This window comes from Typopeltis vanoorti, chromosome 7 (genome assembly GCF_054136105.1).
Source record: "Typopeltis vanoorti isolate ZY-2024b chromosome 7, IOZ_Tvanoo_1.0, whole genome shotgun sequence".
In the NCBI taxonomy this organism is placed as follows: domain Eukaryota; kingdom Metazoa; phylum Arthropoda; class Arachnida; order Uropygi; family Thelyphonidae; genus Typopeltis; species Typopeltis vanoorti.
Genome location: NC_143555.1, coordinates 94438943 through 94455358, shown reverse-complemented (window position 1 = coordinate 94455358; position 16416 = coordinate 94438943). Strand labels below are relative to the sequence as shown.

Below are 16416 nucleotides of genomic sequence, written 5' to 3'. Positions count from 1 at the left end.
AGAAGATGAAAATCATTGGCCACTGAAAGTCAATTACAAACATCCGTGCCTGCAGTGGAATTTGAACCTACAGCCTTGGTTGACAAGCAGATACGTTAACGACTCAGCCAACCAGGTTGGTAAACATGACTAGAGAAGAAACTTTGGGTACTTTTTCCAACAGATATTCTATTAGATACTGGATAGAAAAATGAGTTTTGAACCACAGCATGTTTGGTTTTCATTCATCAGAAATCTCATATTAGACCTTGACTATGCACTGCATGGTACAACGGCAATACCAGCTGGTACACCTAATTTCATGCATTTCTAGCTATTTGCTCTTACATAAACTAAACACACTACTGACTAAATGTACCTGCTGGAAATGAAACTAGTCAAGCATTTATAGGTTTAATAAAGTTTTTTATATTAGCTCTCTTCATGTAGTCATTTTAAAGAATTCTTTAAAAACCAGTGAAATCTAAAATTTTCAAAGATTAAGCTTGGAAAGAATTCAATGGCAATTCCAACAAGTAAGGTGCATTGTGGTGTGTAACGAGTCATGTGTTTGTAGTTGGTATAAATTCGAAGGAGAAGATGCTCCTGAGTAAGTGCAACTGTGTCTCGATGGAATGGCCATTGAGAAGGGAACTGACAGAGTGCCATGTTGCATGCCTATGTATTCAGCAAATTGTTGACAAATTGGGCCATCCCAGGTCAACAATCAGTGATACCATACTGAGATGGAAGCGCAGGGAGTCAACTGCAAATGCTACCTGCAGTGAATAATCCACCACACTCACAGAATGTGACGGTAGGGTACTATGAAGGATAATATGTAAAAACCACCATTCGTCGGCCAATATGTTGAATTATTCTTGTTGAGAGGCTTATACGCTGGTTAGACATAATAACTAATATTTAAGGAATTGACAGCGTATACTGGAAATATAGATTAAATAAACTTTAATATACACTTTCTGATATTTCGGCGAACGTTACGTTGCCATCTTCTTGGGAACTTACTAAAAAGACCACGTGCACACAAGTACTAATACAACAAATGAGACTGAGGCTAGGACGCTAGCATTTTCCTAAAGTCCTGATGGTGCCCCCTGGCGGGCTATATTGGTAGTTCTTGGCCTTTGGGCTGAAGTTCTTTTGATAAAAGTTTCCCAAATTTGGGGCAGTTTCATGCATCCAAATTTGTTGAGGTTTGGCATGTTCCTAAGGGCCGAGGTTGATTCCATGAATAGTCTTTCATACTTGAACTTGCTGCGGTGTATTACTGTGGCTTTCTTCCATCTTATTCTGTGGCGAGTATCCAGAGCGTGGTCTGCAAGCCCAGAGTGGCTGTACTGGTGAAATCGGATGTAGTCCTTGTGTTCTAAGATTCTGATATTTGTTGTCCTGCCTGTTTGGCCAAAGTACGACAATTAACAGTTGCAAGGGACCTGGTATACACCAGGTAGGTCTAGAGGAAGTGGTTGGTCTTTAGTGGAGCAGATAAGGGATGCCAATTTTCTATGTGGTCTGTAACAAGTGGTCAAGTCATGTTTTTTAGGATTTTGTTGATTTTTTCCGAGGTGCCTCGGATGTAGGGAATGGTGATGGATTTAGAGTAATCTTTTTTGTGAGGGGGAGGGGGTGGTGGGTTGTGGATAACTGGGTTAAGTATTTTTTGGATTTTTTGGAGGGGGTAGCCGTTGGCTGAGAAAGTGTCACGGATGTGATTTAGTTCAGAGGTTAGGGCTTGATCATTAGAACAGATTATTTTTGCCCTGTTGAATAATGTTTTAATAACTCCATATTGTTGTGAGGGGGGGGGGGGTGGGATTGTTGGTGAATGTATCTGCCTGTATGGGTGGGTTTTCTATAAACTGAGAAAACCAAGGTTCCATCAGGTTGGCGGGTGACTAGTGTGTCTAGGAAGGGGAGGTTATTGTTTTCCTCTTTTTCCAGGGTGAATTTGATTCTAGGGTGTTGGTTGTTCAAGTGTGTTAGGAAGGAGAGGAGTGAATCCGGGCCATGTGGCCAAATAGCGAAAACATCATCAACATAGCGAAGCCATATGGTAGGTTTTTGTGGGGCTGAGTTTAAGGCTTTCTCTTCAAACATCTCCATGAAAAAGTTGGCCAAGGGTGGGGAAAGTGGTGAACCCATGGCTGTCCTCTCTATCTGTTTGTAGAATTTTTCCTGCCAAACGAAATAGCCTGAGTTCATTGTAAACTGAAATAGGGCTGAGATATCGGGAGGAAATTTAGCTTGGATTAGCTCTAAGGTTTCTTTGAGAGGGACATTCGTGAATAGGGAGGAGACATCAAAACTGACCATTATGTCATTGTGTTGGAGTGTAAGGTTTTCTATACTGGCTTTGAAGTGGGCTGAGTTTTTTATGTGTGATGGTGTATTGCCAGTATAGTGTGAGAGCGCTTTGGCTAAATGCTTGGCTAGGTTGTAAGTGGGGGAATCAATGCCATCCACTATGGGACGTAATGGCACATTTTCTTTGTGTATTTTTGGGAGCCCATATATGCGGGGGGGGTCTAGAGTTATAGGGTTTTAGTCTGTTGGTAATCTCCACAGGCCAAGAAGTGACCTTCTTAAGGAGCCTATGGAGTTTTCTAATTTGTGAGCTGGTGGGATTGTAATCAATGGGGAGGTAAGTGGAGCGATCTAATAATAAAGCCTTGAGCTTACCTGTGTAGTCTTTAAGATTGAGTACCACAGTGGCGTTCCCCTTATCCGCTTTGGTGATCACTATTTTTTTGTTTCTCTTCAATTCTTGTAGTGCCTTGTATTCACTAATGGATATGTTGGATTTTGGAGGTTTTGCTTTATTGAGAACACAGGCTACATCCAATCTAATGTCGTTGGCGGATCCCGCGTTCAATTTGAATCATTAATTCCTCGGCCGGTAATTTCCTAGGAGCAATGGCGAAGTTGTGACCACGTGACAGAGCGTGGATTGCTTCTGGCTTTAAGGTAGCTGACGATAGGTTAACAACAGTGTTGGTTTGTAGTTTCGACGCCGAGTTCTTTGTTAATTTATCAAACTTGTTGATATGTCGGCTTCGTACTCGTTCAAATTCTTTTTTAGCTGCCGTACACGAGACGTCATGTAGGACCGACCAAAGCTCGTGATTCAGCGTATGTGAAAGCTCGTTTTCCAGCGTTGCTATCGCGCTGTTTATATCGGCTAGGGAACCGCGTGTAGCGGTAATTTGTTCCCGAAGTAATGCCTGGCTAGCGCGGTTGTAAATACGGAGAGCTTTCTGTGAGATGAAGCGGTGTTTGAATTTAACACAGTTCGGGATGACATGATTATCCCGGCAGCGTTTTAGGAATGCCAGACGGTTGAGTTGTCTGGATAATTTCAGCTTCAGTTTGCCATAATGGCGGGCCTTGCATGCGAAGAGATCTCTCCTTAAGGTCACGTCAAGTATGAAAGACTATTCATGGAATCAACCTCGGCCCTTAGGAACATGCCAAACCTCAACAAATTTGGATGCATGAAACTGCCCCAAATTTGGGAAACTTTTATCAAAAGAACTTCAGCCCAAAGGCCAAGAACTACCAATATAGCCTGCCAGGGGGCACCATCAGGACTTTAGGAAAACGCTAGCGTCCTAGCCTCAGTCTCATTTGTTGTATTAGTACTTGTGTGCACGTGTCTTTTTAGTAAGTTCCCAAGAAGATGGCAACGTAACGTTCGCCGAAATATCGGAAAGTGTATATTAAAGTTTATTTAATCTATATTTCCAGTATACGCTGTCAATTCCTTAAATATTAGTTAATATGTTGAATGTGAATTCCAGGCATCGACTGAAATACGAATCTGCACAAAACCATTCAAAACTGAGGCTCACTAGATGGGTCATGGGTTTCCATGGTAGGACTGCAATATGCAAGCCTCACATTATCTGAACCAACATGCAGCATTGTCTTCAGTGGTGCATACAGTGTGTGCAGTGGGATGTAGAAGCTTGGAAAGCTGTGTTATGGAGCAATGGATTATGCTGCACCCTCTATTGAGGTTGTAGCATGATCCGTTGTGGATGCCCAGTGAATGTCTCTTACCAGAATGCATAACTCCAAATATGAAATTTGGAGCTGGCAGTGTGATGGTATGGTCCTGTTTATTCTGGTTTGTCCTCGGACCTCTGTTTGTGGCCCATGAACATTGAACTTTGAGAGGTATCTGAACATTCTGAACAATGCAACGCTTCTTACTTTGTGGTATTTCTACAGAGCTGACCACTGTCACTTTCAGCAAGACAATGGACCGTGTCATAAGGCTGCTTCTGTAACTGTGTGGGTTGTAGACATGAACACTACCCCACTTGACTGGCCTCCACAGAGCCCTGATCTCAACCCTACTGAACATCTGTGGGATGAACTGGATTGTCTGGTGAGGTCAAGGCCATCCATCCCACAACAGTTCAGGACCTCATTATATGCCTACAGGAAGAATGGTCCAAAATTTCCCACTGAGAACTACTTTTATTCTTGTGAAAAGTATGTCCTGTAGGATTGCTGCAGTCACACAGCGAAAGGAGGTCCTACATCTTATTAAGGTGGTGCCATGACTGTTTGTTGACTTCTTTCCAAGCAGCATATATCCAGTAAATACTGTAAATAAGAATTTCAGAGCAGGTGAATGGTGTTGACACTGCATTTTTTTTTTTTTTTTTTTTAGATTTAGTTGGAATTCTTATTTTCTCTTTCATTTTGCATTAATATGTTCAAGTCAGTTTATTATATTATATATATAAGATATCTAATGAGAATTAATGTACATATTATTTTGCTTTCAAGTTCATAATACAGTTTGCAACTCCAAGTCTTTAAAATTTGCATTTTAATTCAGTATTTTTTTGATGATCCAGATCACATCCAAATATATTATTTTTAATATATGTGTCGAGATTTACAAGTGTTAGAAGGATACTTACATTCTTTGTCATATAGAATAATAGTAATGTGAAATGCATAAGCATTCTCCAACACAAATTTTGCTTAAAATAATGTTTTATTATGTGAAACTGCAGAGGTAGACTTTCAATGTCTGCTGTAACAATTAATATTGTTTTTGTCTCCTTCATCCTCATCTCCTTAGGCATAACACTTCTGTATGATTGTAATCCTTTAGTAGGTTAACTTTAATAAACCACTTCAGCATCTTACCTACAAAATTAAATTAGTTCTATGACAATGTTTACCAACATTAAATTTATAGAACTATTTTTGTGACTCTCCTTTCACTTTCTGGATATATCAGAAATCATATGCTATTAACCACTAATTGAAAATTATCTCTTCTACTTAATTAAAGAAATAAACATTTTCATTACCTTGGACCTCCACAAGTACACTTCAGTTCTTCAGTTTTATCTTGTTTAATCGTTTCCACAATCCATTCCCGCCTGACTTCCCCATGATGCAATAGCTTATCCATCACTGGGAAACTATAAGAAGAAAAAAAAAATCACAAACTACTGTATCAAAGAACTAACTGGAGGGGAAGTGAGGAAATAATAGACAAATAGAAAATGGGATGTTCTGTAATAGTATTCTTGAACAGTAACATATTCATTTTCAGTTGTGCTTTAGTCATGTAGCATGGCTTAGGTGGTTATTATTCATAACATGCATATTTGAATGTATTAACTCATGGCATCATGTAATTATAGAAAAAAATTATGCAATTTATTAAGCTGTGGATATTTCATTAATTCAAACCAGAAAATCTTCGGAACACAAAAACTATATTTCATTTTACACAAATTGTGGATGGACTCTACAACTGTGTTATAAATAATTATTTTAATTTCCTGACATTTCGACCTTCATATTAAGGTCATCATCTGGAGTATACATATAAATATACACAGTACAGAGATCATACTATGTAAAATGTAATTTAGCTTGTCTCTGTATATATACTGCATATTCCAGATGATGACCTTAATAAGAAGGTCGAAATGTTGGGAAATTAAAACAATTATTTATAACACAGTTGAAGAGTCCATCATTTGTGTAAAATGAATGCTGATCACCATGTAACACTAAAGGAGAAAAAATAGATGGTACTACATCCAGTGACTAGTGTAAACAATTGAAAACTGGACATGTATTCTATTCCTCAAGAATGCTTGCTAGGAATGACTTCAAAAATGATCTTTCAAGTTTGTAAATGGCTTCCACATGCTCTCCAAAGATGTTAGCAATTCTTCCTGTCTGTCCATAGTGAACCAAGATGCAGGCACAAGGCACTTTATATACTTCTGAATGTGTCAAAGTATGGAATTTTGTCATTAGTTTAAATATTAAACTAGAATAAATATAATCTTCATGCCACTAGTCATATCCCCCAACAAAATGTAGGAGGATAGCAAGATTTTTGCTAACCACCATGAAAAATGCATTTGATAAGATCAAATTTCTTTTAATGGTTATATTAGGAAATAATGAATTTCCCAAAGTGGAGATTACAATAATGCAATTCATTAACAAATGAAATACCACAAAAATGCATATGTTATACTATGTGTCAGATGATGTATAATGATCTGCCCAATACATAAAACAAAAAAAACAGTGCAAAATTTACTGAACATTTCTTGCCCCAAAGAAATCGTTAAGCTCAAACCTTACTGTGCTGAACTATCTTGAATTAATAGGAACTAAAAATTCAAATCCAATCACACTTTGTTCATTAGTTGATAGTGTGTGTGTGTGTGGACACACACACACACACACACACACACACACACACACACACACACACACACACACACACACACACACACACACACACAGAGAGAGAGAGAGAGAGAGAGAGATACAGTACCATTTATAAACTTATCAAATAATTATTAAAAAATTATCAAATTGGAAAATTACTCGCTTTCCACAGGAAATTCCAAATTACAAAACTGATCAAGAAGAATTTTCAACTTACAACTAAATTATAATGAAGGGAAGGGGAAAGGAATACTGCTGATGATAGCAGATGAATTGCAGCCAAAAAGAGCAGGAGACAGGCAGGTGGCTGGCAGTTCTTTTAAGGTAATATGGTGTGAGATCAAAGACAACAGCACAATATATACAGTTGGTTGTTACAATAGTCCAGGGACACAGACTGAAAGGAGGAAATATCAACAGCAGGAAGGAAATGGAAATTATACACCTCGGAGAGATAATTACTTGAAGCAGCATGTGATAGAGGGGGGACTTGAGATATGAGTGTTGGATCTGGTCACAGGATTAGAAGATAAGTCCATAACCAAGGTGGCTGCAATGTCTCTGACTGGGGACAGCGATCGTGTGGTCTTGACTGGGAATGTTGCAGAACATGGAATTTTCAGTGAAGAAAAGTTTATCCGGAACTAAAAGACAGGTGGTTATGACAGTGCATGAGGGGGATATCTAGAGAGTCAATGGTATCTAGAGGAAGCAATATCACAGTGTGTATCCAAGGTCAGGAGGTTAAATAATTTAAATTCGACCTGGTTGGCTGAGTGGTTAGTGTATCCGCTCTTCAGCCAAAAGGCTGCAGGTTCGAATCCCACCGTGGGCATGGATGTTTGTGATTGTCTGTGAAAATACTAGTGTTGGTAGTGGGAAGTAGATGGCGTTGGTGTGGTGATGATGGTAGTTGCAGTTTGTTGTATAGTTGGTGGAGACGGAGAGTAAGTGCCCTCCCTCGATGAGTCTATCGAGGGAGGGAGGGCACTTGCTATTGTTGATCACGTAATAATAATAATAAATAGGAGATTAAATGGATGAGTAGTATCATTATGCTGGAACTGCAAGGAAGGCAAAATCTGTTTATGAGAAGAAATTAGTCAAGCAGGTCAGAGGAAATTCCAGAGTTATTTTGTTATGGGCAAGTAAGAGGAAGGATAACTTCCTCTTACTTGCCTGATGGTAACAAGGCAAGAAAAGCAAGTGAAATAGTTGAGTTACTGAGTGAACAGTTTGTCAATTATCTTCCAGGTGAGAATATTGCTGTGTCAAATGTGACAACAAAGGTAGATGAATTGGAGGTACTTAGGATATTACAAATGGTATAAAACATTTGCAGTGGCTACTCTCCATAATGCAGGCTTTGTCACAAGGTTGAACTCCAGATGATTCAATTATAGCCATTTATAAAAAGAGGAAATAACAATTAATGCAAAAATTATATAGCAATTTCCCTAACTGAGTGTTTTATTCCAGGAAAGGTTTGTGGAAGGAAAAGCAGAAGCAGCAACAGGATTTAGGCAAATTATGGCAGATTGCCTGACCAAATGAATACTTCTTAGGTCACAAACCAAACAGACTTCAGGCTGGAATTCCATTGTGCCATGGATGCTTATGCAAGTCTTTAGATTATATATGATTTTCACTGCTAAGTGTGAACCTTACCTACTAAACGTATAATTTGCCATTCTGATAATACTATTTATCTGACTTTCATTGTTTTATATGTCAGATAAATGGTAGAGTACTGTACATAACCTGAATGAGCCTCTATAACTCAAATAGTTTCGATGATGACTCTGGTTGGAAAAACTTGGGTTCAAATCTCATCCAAGACAAAGAGCCTTTAACAGGGTTTTTAAATTGAAGGTGGGTCAGCAGGTCTTATACAGCAGTGACAGGTTTTCTCTCCCAGCAAAAAAACTATTTTTTATTTCTTTCTTTCTTTATTCTACAGTCAGGATAGACCAGCCAGGAGAATGCATACAATGTATATTTGTGCCATTATAACATTTATTATACACACATATTTGCAAGAATACAGTAATTTTATTACTGCAAATATTTCAACCAGAAACTAATTAGTCATAATCAGTGTATCAGCATAATTATAAGGTAAAGCTACAACAAAGAATGTTAATCCTATTTATAGAGCTAAGCCAAATGCTGGATGCCACCTAGTTGGTGGTTATTATTATTATTATACAGGCATCTCCATGAGTCTGAAGACTCATCACAGGAGATCCAGTCTACCCACACAATCTATCATACCTCTCTTTCAAACCATTAACAGACAAAGCACTCACAACTGACTCTGACAAACCCATTCCACTCATTCACAACTCTTCTGGTCCTTCTAGCCAAGTGCTGAAACATGTACCCTGCATCATTCCTATAAACCCTTTAAGCAACTTAAATGTTTCATCATATCACCTCTTTTTCTCCTATCAACCAACCTCAGCATCCACACACATCCTCAATCTATTCTCATAGGGAACATTCTACAGGCCATCTTGATCATTCACCTCTCAATCCTCTCCACTGTTTCTTCATCCCCAAGAAACCCAGGGGACCAGACTTGAGCATAGTAATCCAAATGTGAATGTATCAAGGTCTTATAAAGAGGAATAACAACTTTCTTATCTCTACATGTGTTATAATAAAAAATATTACAATTAATGCCTAAATTTAAAATGAAGTGATTTGAAATAAATTGATTTGTGTAAAATGTAATCATTACGTAATTAAATTAAATTTAATTTCAAATCACTTATTTTTAAATCTAGGCCTTAATTGTAATCTTATTTTATTGTAACCACCCACTAGGTGACATCCAGCAGATGGCTCAGTTCTGTAAATAGGATTAACATTAAGTATAATTTCTGGGAAATTCCCATGCTACTCCTCTTAAGGATTAACATTCTTTGTTGTAGCTTCACCTTGTGATTATGCTGATACACTGATGATGACCAATTAGTTTCTGGTTGAAATATTTATTAAAATTACTATATTCTTGTGAATACATGTGTATAAGAAATAAAAAATGCAATGTATATATAAAGTATGTTAATAGGCAGTGTTAACCATCTTATCCTAGAATTATGTTTACAGAATTCAAAGATACTTGAGCACTTGCCAGAACCACTGATGATAATGATAGCATATCACTTGATACTCAAAATAGGGAATATTAAGCCTATTTCTTTACTCCTTCAGTTGACATTATGTTTTTAAATAAATCCACAAATGTGATACCATCACTTGATAATTGGAGACCTGAAATAGCTTGAAAAAGTACTATATTTGGTCTTTAGTGCAGAGCCCAGGGTCCTGGGATTACCTTTACCTATTTAAATAACTGCTGAGACAAATTTAAAACTGATTATGAAAATGACATAGAAAAAAATTCCAACTTCAGAACATATAAAACAGGTTACACATTTTAACTATTTAGGCATAATTTTTAGCAAAGACAGCAAATTAAATATGGAATCAGGTTGGATGGGAAGTCAGTTGAATAAATTTATATGAAACAAGCAAGAAATTAGCCAAAAGACCAAGCTAGGGGTTGCAAAACAATGTTCAAACCAATTTTAACATATGGAAATGAGTCAAATTAGAAAGAAAACTGTTCAAGAAAGACTCAAGACCACAGATGATTCTGACACTGATAAGTAAAGATACTCATGTTATAGGCTTAATGGAGTGAAACAGCACTGAGAAAGGATTAAAAAATAATATTTAAATTGTCCAAAATTTTATCTCAGTCACTGAGATAAAATTTTGGATGATTTAAATATTATTTTTTAATCTTTTCTCAGTGCTGTTTCACTCCATTAAGCCTAGAACAAGAGTTTCTCTCAGAACAGACAAGTAAAGACAACTGCTGCTTTTATTTATCTGTCAACAGTAAACACTGCTGACATAAGAGTAGACAGCAACTGCACTGCTGTGATCAGCCGTGATCAGATTGGACCAGGATTACGGTAACAAATTTGGTTGTATAGTTACTTGATGATGGAACTTTGGAAAGGGTTTAGCAATAAGTAACTAAGGCAATATCAGCAGTCTGGAATGTTAGTTATAAGGAGAGGGGAAGGGGATGCTGGAAAGCAAACTATAGAACTTACTGAGCAGCCAAAAAGAGATGATATGAAAGAGAATTATGCTGAGATGAATTTTGAGTTAGCAGGAAAAACAATAAAAAAAAGTAACTGTTGAAGAAAGAGAAAAATAAACATTTCGTGAAAATAATCTATAATTAGATATCTCTTTGGAGACGCAAAGAAATACTGCATTTATGAGCTGTCTGTGGAAAATTGAAAGAATAAATAGAACGAATAGTGTTATAAGTAGAAAAATTAGCATTTCACTCAAATAATTCTGAAATTCCCAATATTCTAGTAACAAGGTTTGATTAATTAATTGAAATTCATTATATCATAAACAATTACTTTAATATATTGGAATGATACAGAACACTAATTTCAGTACACCTGCTTTTCTAATTAATAGCAATGAAAAATAATGCATTTTTTTTTAAATATTACAAATGCAGTATTAGCTCTGGAAAGAAAAAATTTGGATATATCATAAAAATTAAACTGACAAAAAATTAACTAGAAGGTTCTAATTTAATTCTATCTTTTTAACATTAGAGCACTACTTACCATTGTTCATCTGGAATACAATCTAAAATGCATCTAAAGTAAGCCACAAATGACTCTGGATAATTGCCAGTGAATTTGGCCAGGTACAAAACATCTAATGGTGACACCTGGTGGACTCTTTTAACACACAGTTCCACAGCTTTAGAAGGGAAGGTTTTAAATACCCTGCCAAGATCCCAAGTACTACTTGTAGCATATGAGAGCATGTTTTAATGCTTAAAAATATATATAAAAATCTAAAGATTCACATATAACTTATTAGTAGGTCAAATATGATCAAATTTTTTCCTTCATGACATAATTTGTAAATAACCAGATTTCTATACAAAGAAATGAATCACTTTCATAAGAAAGTCACGTATTAAGAAAATTTACCATTTTCTCAACTCACACAAATCAAAGGTAAATAATTATGAAACAGTCTGTGATATATTTCGATATGTATACAGGAGGCTATCAAGTCTAAATGGAATCTGTTTCAAATGATATGTTGTGATATTTTGTGTAACTTCAAGCAGTAATCATATCATAACATTGTCCATTTTTCCATAAAACAGTTTTGAAATTAGATATTCCAAAGCTATTAAAAATTCAATATTATGATATATTGATATGATATGATTATATTGATTATGATGATAAAAGTACTACTTATACTTTTATCCTACAAGTGCATCCTTCAGAGTATTCAGCTGAAGTGGCTATTCCTTTGACCAAGCTATATAATTTGAGTCTCAGGGAAGATTACACTGGCATGGAAAGAATGTACAGTGATCCATCCCACTGCACAAGGGTGGTGAAAAGACTGATAAATCCAACTATCGATATATCAGTATCTCTGCTCTGGAATGGTAGTGAAGATTTCGGAAAAGTTGGTTATGGCTCACATACAGAAAAGGGTTGACAGAGAAACTATACTTTGCAATGAACAGCATGGATTTACTAAGGATATTTGAGCAACTTGCTCACATGCTATAATAATATTACCACGGAGTTAGACAAGGGGAATGGATACACCGTGATATCCATTCATGGTGTATTCATCATCGCTAAGGCTTTTGACAGAATACAGCAGGGAAGATTGTTGCATGAATTGGATTATAAATTATTGGTACGGATAAGAGGATGGTTGATTAAAAGTCGTACATGGGGGATGTGAGTCTACAAGATTTAAGGTAACCAGTGGTGTGCCACAAGGATCAGTCCTTGGTCCATTGGGAAGGATTTGACATGTGACATACAGCTATTTACTGATGGTGCAAAGATAGGGTAATCAGGAATGATACTGATATGCAGTACTTGCAGAATAATTTGAATAGGCTGGAATTGTGGGCATGGGAAAATGAATGTCAGTGCAACGTTAGTAAATGCAAAATCATGCACTTTGGTATCCAATGTCATATAATATTGGTAGGATTATGCTATAAGAAACTGATCAGGCTAGAGATTTTGGAGTTATAGTAGATAGGAAGTTGAAGTTCAAGGCTACAGAGCAAAGATTGTAAATGCAACTCAGAGGATAACTGCAATTCTGAAACAAACTGACAAGTAAAGGGAAGGAATAGGGAAATCTTTTGCCTGTTACAAGGCCTTGACAAGACCTCACTTGGACAACTGTGTGCTGGTCTTGTCTCCTGGTTTTTGTGGTGATTCTGATAAAGCAGAGTGAGAGTACAAAGGAGATCAGAATTCTAGAATACTGATTATGAAGACAGATTGAGAATTTGTACACTGCCAATACTAGCAAATAAGAGAAAGATGGATGATATGATTGTGACTTACAAATCTCTGAAAGGGTCAGGATTTCAGTACATGGAATTTTTCATTTTATGGAGGGTGGGGAAAGGACATGAGAGCATCTGTGGAAGTTCTAAATGAATGCTGTCAAGAAGGGAGTGAGGGCTAGATTTTTCTCTCACAGAGTGGCATTCTGAATGAAAGTGGAAGTTCTGAATGCTGTCAAGAAGGGAGTGAGAGCTAGATTTTTCTCTCACAGAGTGGCATGTGAGTGGAATGAAGTGTAATTGGGTGTGTGCAAGTAGTGTGAATGAATTCAAGAATAGGTGTGATAGCTGGTGCAGATAGTATGTGGCCTCCCTCAATGTATCCCTGACTCCTTTGAGGTCTCTCTTAATAACAATAAACAGTCAATCATTTTCCATTTTTGTGAATGCAAAAAAAACAAAAAAAACATACATCTTGAAACTAACAAATTGCACATACCAGCCACTGAATTAGAAACCTTCATGCAGATATATATGTAAACATAACTCATGCAGCAAATATGCAAAATACTTGGTCTTGTACGTCACCTAGTATTTTCAGAAACCATTTAAGAATGCTGCTGGTTAGTAATCATCAATAGTGTTGATTGCAATGGGAAAAACAAAAATCTTTTGGAGTTCAATAAAGGGCTTATTGTGGTACCCACAATAAGTATTTTCAGAAACCATTTAAGAATGCTGCTGGTTAGTAATCATCAATAGTGTTGATTGCAATGGGAAAAACAAAAATCTTTTGGAGTTCAATAAAGGGCTTATTGTGGGTACCCATCTGGCTGGAGCCATGATTCTGAAAATAGTAGAGTTGACTAGTTTCTCAAAAGGTGATATCCCGGGTATTTAATCAGCGGAAAAAGAACCCACATTGTCTAAGAGGCATAATTCTGGTCCTAAGACAGTCTTGTTAGGAAGGAAATCACCATCACTGTCTACAAGACGGCTTGTATGGACAAACAGAATTGTGTGTGTGACAACTGACTGAAACATTTAAAAAAAGCTGTTCCCAACCCATATCTCACCGAACTATATGCAGGGAATTGAAGAGGATCAGTACTGGCAGTCACATGCTCATACAGAAACCACTGATTTCTGTGAAGTTTCTAATTCAAGGGCCAGCATGTGTATATTCACGTGAACAGAAACAACAGCTAGCTAAATCTGGAGGTAATCTTGTTAAATATATAAACAGAAACTTTAAGCAGAACTAGAAGACATTTCAGACTCTGTGATGGTAGCTTGTTATCAGAAAAGAATTCTTAGAAATGGTTGAGGTAAGCAGGGACCCTATTAAAAAAAATAAAGTATTCAAATGTGGTTTTGGGACTAATACTAATGCCAGAAATATCAGGAACAAGAGGGAGGAGTTTCTGGCATTGGTTAGTGGCATGCCAAAAGTTATAGGCATTAGTGAGACTTGGCTAACAGCAGATGATGTAGTTACAGAGATAGAATGTGAAGGGTTTCGTATTTTCAGGAAAAATAGAGAAAACAGGATGGGGAGAGGGATGCTGCTATTACAGCAGATCAATTATACTCAAAAAGAATATATGCAGAAGGGTGGCTTTCTTTTCATTTGAAACTGTCTGGTATGAGATCAAGGCTAATAAGACAAAATATATGGTTTGTTGCTGCTATAAGCTAGGGATCTTGAAGATATGTATCAGCAATTTAGTACGAGTGCAGATCAAGTCATTATTATTGGGGGGGAGACTTCACCTATGGAGATAAATAATGTTCTGTCAAGAAGGGGTATATGTGGAAATACAAGGGGTGATTATGACAAGCTTGGGAGGAAGCTCGAAGCTGTGCCATGGCAAAAAACCATGCAAGGGAAAGATGTTAGTAGCGAATGGGAGATAGTCAAGGGACATCTAGAAGAAGCAATATTAAATTGCATACCTAAGATAAGGCTCTCAGGGGACCCTGTAACCCCTAGAGAGCACGTCCCCTGGGCAGCGGATAGGGGAGCCCACCGTGTGTGTGTGTGTACATGCGCGTGCGTGTGTGTGTGTGTGTATATATATATATATATATATATATATATATATATATATGGTGGGGTGGTCCGAATATACTGAATAAGGACTCGTGGACCAACAGGGCCATAAGGGGCAATCATCTTGAGGGAAGGTAAGGGAAGCGGCACTCCCATGGACCCCTAGCTGGATCTATCCTCTCCTTCTTCTACTCTGAGGAAGACCCACTTACTTTAATCTTTCCTATAAGGCATTATCAGCCAACTCTTCTTACTTTACGACCCTTGTGCTATTAGAGTACTAGAGGGCCATGAGGTCTTTTCATTTCTGGCCTTACAACTATGTCCTCTCTATAAACCTTACTATATTTCTTCTATAATCTACCCTTTCCCCTTCAATATACCCTATTCCTCCTATGGGTTTAAATTCGGAAGAAGGCGAGTTCAGAAGCCTTAAGGTAGCAGCCCTACCACTGAACTATTCCATCGTCAGGCTAGTCCCCTGACATGGAGAACATAACCATACTTGTAAGCTGACAGAAAAAGATAATCGGATTGAATCTATGGAAAACGACCCTGGAATGGAAAAGGGAAAACGAAAATGGAAATGACAAAATATAATACACATAGCAAACTGGAATGTAAGAGGAATAGCATATAAAGAAATAGAATTAGACCAGTTATTAAATGAAAGAAATTTTAAAATAGCAGTAATCACTGAAACAAAAAAGAAATTAAAAGGAACTATGAGAACTGAAAATTTTAATGTGATATACAGTGGAGTCGACAGAGACCAAAGAGCACAAGCAGGAGTCATGATTTGGATTCATAACTCCCTTTCAAAACAGTTAAAACATTATAAATTATGGAATGAAAGAATAATAGAAGCTAGAATAAAAATAGATAGAGGCTATTTAACAATAATTGGTTTATATGCCCCAGAAGAAGGAAGAGAACAGGATAATATTGATTTTTATAATCAGCTACAAAACATATATAATAAAATAAATAAAAATGATTACATAATTTTAGCAGGAGACTTAAATGCAAGAATTGGAAACACGAAAATTAATAATAATATAGGAATACATGGAGAACACACTCTAAACAGAAATGGTAAAAATTGATTGACTTTGTAGTTTATAATAACCTAAAAATAATGAATTCCTTCTATAAACATAAAGACATACATAAATATACTTGGGCAGCAAGAGGATGGAAATCAATATTAGATTACTTCATATTAAATGAAACGACA

At 36.9% G+C, this 16416-nt stretch overlaps 1 protein-coding gene across 1 annotated transcript in view; it reads right to left on the bottom strand.

Moving 5' to 3' along the window:
• p (WD40 repeat domain-containing protein pink) overlaps positions 1-16416 on the bottom strand; it is a 306375-nt gene that overhangs the window by 98663 nt on the left and 191296 nt on the right. Inside the window, exons 15-16 of the mRNA XM_090396034.1 lie at positions 11403-11567; positions 5337-5450 (exon numbers count right to left, since the gene is read on the bottom strand). Of these exons, the coding sequence (XP_090252160.1) occupies positions 5337-5450; positions 11403-11567 (279 nt within the window). The remainder of the gene's footprint in view (positions 1-5336; positions 5451-11402; positions 11568-16416) is intronic.